This window comes from Vicia villosa, linkage group LG3, assembly GCF_029867415.1.
Source record: "Vicia villosa cultivar HV-30 ecotype Madison, WI linkage group LG3, Vvil1.0, whole genome shotgun sequence".
Lineage (NCBI taxonomy): Eukaryota > Viridiplantae > Streptophyta > Magnoliopsida > Fabales > Fabaceae > Vicia > Vicia villosa.
In genome coordinates, this window is record NC_081182.1 from 190,062,963 (window position 1) to 190,071,213 (window position 8,251).

At 38.4% G+C, this 8,251-nt stretch overlaps 1 protein-coding gene across 1 annotated transcript; it reads left to right on the forward strand.

Moving 5' to 3' along the window:
* Positions 1–4,377: 4,377 nt before the first annotated feature.
* On the forward strand, positions 4,378–6,207 carry LOC131659584 (uncharacterized). The gene is made up of 2 exons (XM_058928755.1): positions 4,378–5,058; positions 5,320–6,207. The coding sequence occupies exons 1-2, from the start codon at positions 4,378–4,380 to the stop codon at positions 6,205–6,207; spliced, it is 1,569 nt and encodes a 522-aa protein (XP_058784738.1).
* The last annotated feature ends 2,044 nt before the right edge of the window (positions 6,208–8,251 follow it).

The window sequence follows — 8,251 nt, forward strand, 5'->3', positions numbered from 1 at the left end:
GTGTCCAACTCTCAAGAAGAAGTAGAGGAAAGTAGAGAAGAGAATCTATCTGAATCTATAGCTATGCTTGGCAAACAATTCAACAAAATTATGAGAAGAATGGATCAGAAGCCAATACCTAATGCCAAGAACATCTCATCTGACATCAATAGATCTTATGACTCTGGCAGAAGAGCTAAACCAGAAGAAAAGTACAATCACAGCAAAGGGATTCAATGTCATGGATGTGAAGGGTATGGACATATTAGAGCTGAATGCCCTACTTATCTCAAGAAACAAAAGAAAGGATTGTCAGTCTCCTGGTCTGATGAAGATTCTGAGAGTGATTTTGAAGAAGAATCAGCCAAACATGTCACAGCCCTTACTGGAGTTTGCAATTCTGATGAAGATTCTAGTGAAGATGAGCTATCCTTTGAAGAGCTGGCAACCTCCTACAGAAAGCTGTGTATCAGAAGTGCTGAAGTGTGTCAACAAGGTGAAAAGCAGAAGAAATACATAGCTCAGTTGGAGGCTGATAACAAAGGGCTTAGTGAAACTATATCTGAACTGAATAGTGAAATTATCATGTTACAATCCAAACTTGATCAGATGTCAAAATCTGTAAAAATGTTGAACAGTGGCACGGATATGTTGGAGGAGATTTTGCAGGTTGGAAAAAGTTCAGGAGATATGTCTGGTATAGGATTTGTTGGTGCAAAGAAACATTCCCAAGATAGTAGCAGAACTAAACCTGAAGCTGAGATGTTGAAACCGATGTCAAAACATGTGACTCAACATCACGAGAAAAGTGAAATGAAGAGAAAGTTTCAAAGATGGAGATGTCATTACTGTGGGAGATTTGGACACATTAAGCCTTTTTGCTTCAGATTATATGGATACCCAGATCAAGCTCCTTACTACAAACCTAAGCAGATCATGCCCATCCAGAAGCAACAATGGAAACCTAAAAATATGGCTTTAATAGCCAATACATCTCTTAGAGTTTCAGCCAAAGAAGACTGGTATTTTGACAGTGGATGTTCCAGACACATGACTGGACTCAAGAATCTGCTTGTTGATATCAAGAGTCATTCTACTAGTTATGTAACCTTTGGTGATGGAGCTAAAGGAGAAATCAAAGGAGTTGGAAAATTAGACTGTTCAGGAGTGCTAAATTTAGAAGGTGTTTTGTTGGTCAAAGGCCTGACTGCTAATCTTATAAGCATCAGTCAACTCTGTGACCAAGGATACCAAGTCAACTACACTAAAGCTGAGTGTGTGGTTACTTATGAAGAAAAGGAAGTAGTAATGAGGGGTGTCAGATCCAAAGATAACTGCTACTTGTGGGTGTCTCATGAATCCAGCTATTCTACTGTATGCTCTAAGGAAGAAGAAGCAAAGCTGTGGCATCAAAAACTTGGTCACCTTCATCTAAGAGGTATGAAAAGGATTATTTCTCTGGAAGCTGTGAGAGGAATTCCTAAGCTACAAATTGATGAAGGAAGAATATGTGGTGAATGTCAGGTAGGAAAACAAACCAGGATGTCACATCCAAAGGTTACACATCTGACTACTTCCAGAGTTCTTGAACTGCTACATATGGACTTGATGGGACCAATGCAAATAGAAAGTCTTGGAGGAAAGAAATATGCTTATGTGGTGGTAGATGACTACTCCAGATACACTTGGGTAAATTTCATCAGAGAAAAATCAGATGTGTTTGATGTTTTCAAGGACCTATGTCAAAGAGTTCAAAGAGAAAAAGAAAATGGTGTTGTGAGAATTAGGAGTGATCATGGAAAGGAATTTGAGAATCAAAAGTTTGCTGATTTCTGCTCCTCTGAAGGAATACATCATGAATTTTCTTCCCCTATTACTCCACAGCAAAATGGGGTTGTTGAAAGAAAAAATAGAACTATTCAAGAATCAGCCAGAGCCATGATCCAAGAAGATGATCTTCCTATCTACTTCTGGGCTGAAGCCATGAATACTGCTTGTTATGTCCATAATAGAGTTACCTTAAGAAAAGGAACCTCTACCACCCTATATGAGATCTGGAAGGGAAGAAAACCCACTGTCAAATACTTCCATGTGTTTGGTAGTAAGTGTTACATTCTTGCTGATAGAGATCACAGAAGGAAGATGGATCCCAAGAGTGATGAAGGAATCTTTTTGGGCTACTCTACGAACAGTAGAGCCTATCGAGTGCTCAACTCAAGAACCAGAATAATAATGGAGTCCATAAATGTTGTGGTTGATGATGACCACAATCAAGCAGATGTCACAGAAGATGTCGGAACATTCTGGGATATTACAACTGAAGGATCTACCAGAGAAGATGATTGCAGTCCTACTATCACAGAATCTGAGACTGAACTTCCTAACAAGAGTCCATCAATAAGAATTCAAAAAAATCATCCTAGTGAACTTATTATAGGTGATCTCAACAGTGGAATTACTACAAGGTCAAGGGAAGTAGTTTCAAACTCTTGTTTTGTGTCAAAAATTGAACCTAAAAATGTTAAGGAAGCCTTAACAGATGAGTTCTGGATTAATGCCATGCAGGAAGAACTAGGCCAGTTTGAAAGGAATGAAGTATGGGAGCTGGTACCAAGACCTAAAGGTACTAATGTCATTGGAACAAAATGGGTTTACAAGAACAAGTCAGATGAACTGGGAACTGTTGTCAGAAACAAAGCAAGGCTAGTTGCTCAAGGATACACTCAAGTTGAAGGAATTGACTTTGATGAAACCTTTGCTCCAGTTGCTAGACTTGAGTCAATTAGATTACTGCTAGGAGTTGCTTGTATTCTAAAATTCAAACTATATCAGATGGATGTGAAGAGTGCTTTCTTGAATGGATACCTGAGTGAGGAAGTTTATGTGGAGCAACCTAAAGGTTTTGCTGATCCAAATCATCCTGACTATGTGTACAAACTAAGAAAAGCTCTTTATGGCCTAAAACAAGCCCCTAGAGCTTGGTATGAGAGACTAACTGAGTTTCTTACTGGTAATGGGTACAGGAAAGGAGGAATAGATAAAACTCTCTTTGTTAAAGATGAAGGAGGAAAGATCCTGATTGCTCAAATCTATGTGGATGATATTGTGTTTGGGGGGATGTCAGACAAGATGACTAGACATTTTGTTGATCAGATGCAATCAGAATTTGAAATGAGTCTAGTTGGAGAATTAACTTATTTTCTTGGGCTGCAAGTTAAACAGATGGAAGACTCAATCTTTCTCTCTCAGAGTAAGTATGCTAAAAACATTGTTAAAAAGTTTGGAATGGAAAATGCTTCTCACAAAAGAACACCAGCTCCTACTCACTTAAAGTTGTCCAAAGATGAAAAGGGAACCAGTGTTGATCAAAGTTTATATAGAAGCATGATAGGAAGTCTGCTGTATCTCACAGCCAGTAGACCTGATATTGCTTTTGCTGTTGGGGTGTGTGCTAGGTATCAAGCAGATCCTAAGATCAGCCATATCAACCAAGTCAAGAGGATCCTGAAATATGTGAATGGTACTTGTGAATATGGAATGCTCTACTCTCATGGGTGTGAACCTATTCTCACTGGATATTGTGATGCAGATTGGGCTGGAAGTGCTGATGACAGAAAAAGTACTTCAGGAGGATGTTTCTTCTTGGGTAATAATCTTATTTCATGGTTCAGCAAGAAACAAAATTGTGTGTCCTTGTCCACTGCAGAGGCAGAATACATTGCAGCAGGAAGTAGTTGCTCTCAGCTTGTTTGGATGAAACAAATGTTAACAGAATACAATGTCACACAAGATGTCATGACATTATATTGTGACAACTTAAGTGCCATTAACATTTCAAAGAATCCCATTCAGCATAGCAGGACCAAGCACATTGATATTAGACATCATTACATTAGAGATCTTGTTGAAGATAAAATAATTGCCTTGGAACATGTTGCTACAAACCTTCAATTGGCTGACATTTTCACAAAAGCCTTGGATGCAAATCAATTTGAAAATCTAAGAAGCAAACTAGGCATTTGTCTTTGTGAAGGATTATAGCGATTAATTGGGTGTGGGGCCAGCAATATTTCTCTCTCCAAATCTTTGATATCATTACACATTAAAGTGTATTTTCCCCCCCTTTTACAAGTTACCCAAACGGTTTCCATTCCTCCAAAACCTCTCCTCCACACTCACGCTATCTCTCTGTGTTGCTGCATTCACAATCCCTTACCCAGCTTTCCAATTTCTCTCACCATGTCTCAGAGTTCTCCCTCAAAGAAATCTTCTCCTACCTCTGAAACAGCATCAGGTTCTAGGGCACCAAATGTTGTGAGTGATCAAGATGTTGTGCTGGATGTTGTGCCATTGAACTCTGTTCCTGCTACCGATACTGTTTGTAATCCACCAAGAAAGATGCATGCAAGAAAATCAACTGGGGGATCTGTTCCTGAAACCTTTTCTGTTCAAGGTAGAGAGGGTTCTGCTTATGTTCACAATGCGATCGCAGGTATTGTCACAAGAATCTTGAATGAAGGGCACAAGGTTGATGGGATATTTGTTCCTCTAGCCCAGATGTCTGCCTCTGAGAACAGCAAAGATGATCAAGATGGTCAAGATGATGCTAGCAAAGATCAGGGTGATGTTGAGACATCGGTTGATAACACTGATGAGAAGAACCCAGGTGCCAAAGAAGTTGAGACATCTGAAGCTATTAATGTTGAAACATCTGGTACTAAAGATGCTGAAGTTCTTGAGCCTAAGAAAGCTGAAGAGGTTCCTGTTGCTGCTTCTAAAGAAACCCCTAATGAAGGTCCTATTGTGCATGATGTTGTGAATCTAGATGATCTGGATGATTCTATTGACATTGCTGATGATGAACTCATCTCTAGCATCTCTCATAGAGTCAAGACTCGTAAGGGCAAACAGGCTTGTGATCAAGATTTCTCCAAACCTCAGGTTACTCCTCAAAAGAAGGTCACTATAAAGAAGGTCAAGAAGGTCCTTGCTGAACCTTCAACCACAGGGAGCAAGGCTACTGTGAAGAAGAGGAAGGAAAGAAGTGTTTCTGTCCCAGAAGATGATGTCTTAAGTGATGTCCCTGACATCCCATCCAAGAAGAAGATTGCTGTCACAAAGTCCTCCACAAAGGTTCGTGATGTTCCTTTGGATAACATTTACTTGCACTATGCTTCAAATGCTATCCAGTGGAAGTTTGTCTATCAAAGAAGGCTGGCTCTGGAAAGAGAATTAGCAAATGATGCTCTGGAATGTCAAGAGGTCATGAAGCTCATCAAGGCTGCAGGTTTGATTAAAACTGTTACTCATTTTTCAAAGTGTTATGAAATGCTGGTGAAGGAATTTATTGTGAATTTGTCTCAAGATTGTGGTGATGGAACAACTGATGATTTTCATAAGGTGTATGTTAGAAGAAAGTGTATAGATTTTTCCCCTGCTGTTATCAACCTATATCTAGGTAGAGATGCTGAGGCTCAACCTGAGCTTGAAGTGACTGATAATGAGGTTTGCAAGGTAATCACTGGTGGTAAGGTTAAGAAGTGGCCCATAAAGAGCAAACTGTCTGCTAGTTCTCTTAATGTCAGGTATGCATTGCTGCACAAAATTGGTGCTGCTAACTGGGTGCCTACCAATCACACTTCCACCATTGCTGTTGGCCTAGGAAGATTCATATATGCTGTGGGAACCAAGACAAAATTTGACTATGGGACCTACATATTTGATCAAACTATGAGGCATGTTGGTACCTCTGCTACCAAGCTTCCCATTGCTTTCCCATCTCTGATATGTGGAATAATCCTCAAGCAACACCCTGGAATTCTGAAAAGTAAAGATTCTGTATGTAAGAGGGAGAGTGCTTTGTCTTTTCACTACAAGCTGCTGCAGAGGTCTGATGACAAGACATCTGCTGGGACATCACAACCCAGCAAATCTGTGAACAAAGCTCTTCTTATTGCTGAGCTAAAAGAGACTTGTCAAGAGTTGGACAACAGGAAGCTGAAACTTGAAAATCTCATCCACAGTCTTGAGCAGTCTACAGATGATGATCTTGCTGGTGAAAAGGGTGGTGACAATATGGATGAAGACAAAGAGGCTGAGGAAGAAGCTGAGGAAGAGGCTGAGGGTGCTGAGAGTGGGAGTAGTGATGCTGCTGAATGGACTAGTAGCTCAAGTGATGACAATCCTGGTGGCTCTAGTGATGAAGACAGTGATGGGTCTGATGATTAGCTCTGCTGAGCTGAATATGTTTTGGCTCCTTTTGTGGCTAAAAAGGGGGAGTAATTGGTAGTGGTAATGTAGTGGTAGTGGTTGTTTTGTTGTAATGGCTGTTCTGTTATTTTGGTGATCTTTTGGTTTTTTTTTGGACATGGTTGTTTTGTGGTTTTCTTTATTTTGGGTTTTCTCTGGTTCTCCCTGACAATGACAAGTGGTTTCTATAACAGTTGATTAAGCAGATGTTTTCTGGTTTTCTGGTGATTAATCAAGTTGCTGTCAGAATTTATTTTTCTGTTACAGAATTTATTTTTCTGTTGTTGGCTGCTGTGTATGCTTTGTTATCTGTTTACATCTATTAGTGTTTTAGCCAAAAATTTGCCAAAGGGGGAGTTTGTAGATGTTGTTGATTGGCTGTAATTTTTGGTAAAACTAGTTGTGGTTCTATCTTGTCAAAACTGGTGTCATGACATGCATTCTGCTGTTGTGAAGTCTTTCCTTATGCAGGCCTTTACCTGATGTCAAGGCCGATGTCATGACATTCGCAGCTGTTCGTTCTTTTCTATTACTATTTATGGTTATGTGATCTGATAAGATCCTATGCGCTTTATTTGGTAATGATGGATTCTGATCTGTTTCAAGGACGTCTTGGATGATTATTATTATTAGTTCCTTGATTTATGGAGATTAGTTTTATTAGGATTAAAACTATTTTGTGGATCCAAGGCCCAGCTGCTGTATTGTATGAAGGCTATTTATTCCACGCAGGTGCTGCTGTTGACGTTAGGGTTTTTGTTTGAGAAACTTTTAGATTTCTTTGTTTTTAAGTCTTTCGTTGCAACTTTCTTGTAAGCCAAACAATCATCATGATGATTGTCTTGGTCTAGGCGTTTTGTTTTGAGTTGTAAGAAGTACTCAAAGCTTTTAAGCAAGAGTACTATTGTACTTGATCAAAGCTTTTAAGCAAGATCAAGTTGTGTCCTTGAAGAGTGTCTTCTTTTGTTATTCGTTGGTTAGTTTTCATCACTGCTGTGATTGAGGGGGAGTGAGTAGGATCTTTGGTCTAAGTTGTTTAGATTGAAGTTGCATTGGGTAGATATTAAGTGAAAGGCGTAATCTTGATTTGTATTACCTTTAATTGATATTACTTATAGTGGACTTCCTCCCTGGCTTGGTAGCCCCCAGATGTAGGTGTGTTTGCACCGAACTGGGTTAACAACTTTCCTGTGTTGTTTTTCTGTTTACTCTTTGTTCTTTTGTTTAAAAACGTTTAGATAGTAATGTCGTGACATCCTGTTAGACATCACGTGTCTGAGTCCAGAATTTCACAATACCTTTACGAATTCCATAAGCCTTTACCGTATCTATTAATACGTGTATTCACCAATATTGTGTCTTGCCGATTAGAACGAGGAAAGACATCAACTTCTTTGACGACTTTGAAAATATTTAACAACTCAAAATAATAGATAACAAACTTAACATAAACTATTTGTCGGAGATAAGAATATACACAGCGTCTGTGTAGCATCCTTCGTTGTCTCGAAAACACATCAGGGTCGACAAAATGATAACTGAGCCAAAATTTGAGCATTTCGGTAAGTGTAGCAGAAAGATGAAATAGAAAATTAGAAACCAAATGACACCCAATCGTAAACATAAATAACATTAAAGTTTTAATGATAATAGTTTAACAGTATATAACAAAAAATTTATTCCTGAAACAGAAACAAAAAAAGAAAATTAGAAATTAAATTACACACAATCAGAAACAGAAATAACGGTAATGGTTGTAATTATGATAGTTTGAAACTATAAAACAGAAATATTAATTTCCTAAATAGAAACTGAAATTGAAAATTAGAAATCAAATGAATCACAATCAGAAACAGAAATAACATTAATGGTTGTAATTATGATGGTTTGAGAGTATACTATAGAAATATTAAAACCTTTAACATAAACTGAAATAGAGAAATTAGAAATCAAGTGACAAACAATCAGACATAGTAATACCATTAATGGTTGTAATTATGATAGTTTTACAGTATACATTTAA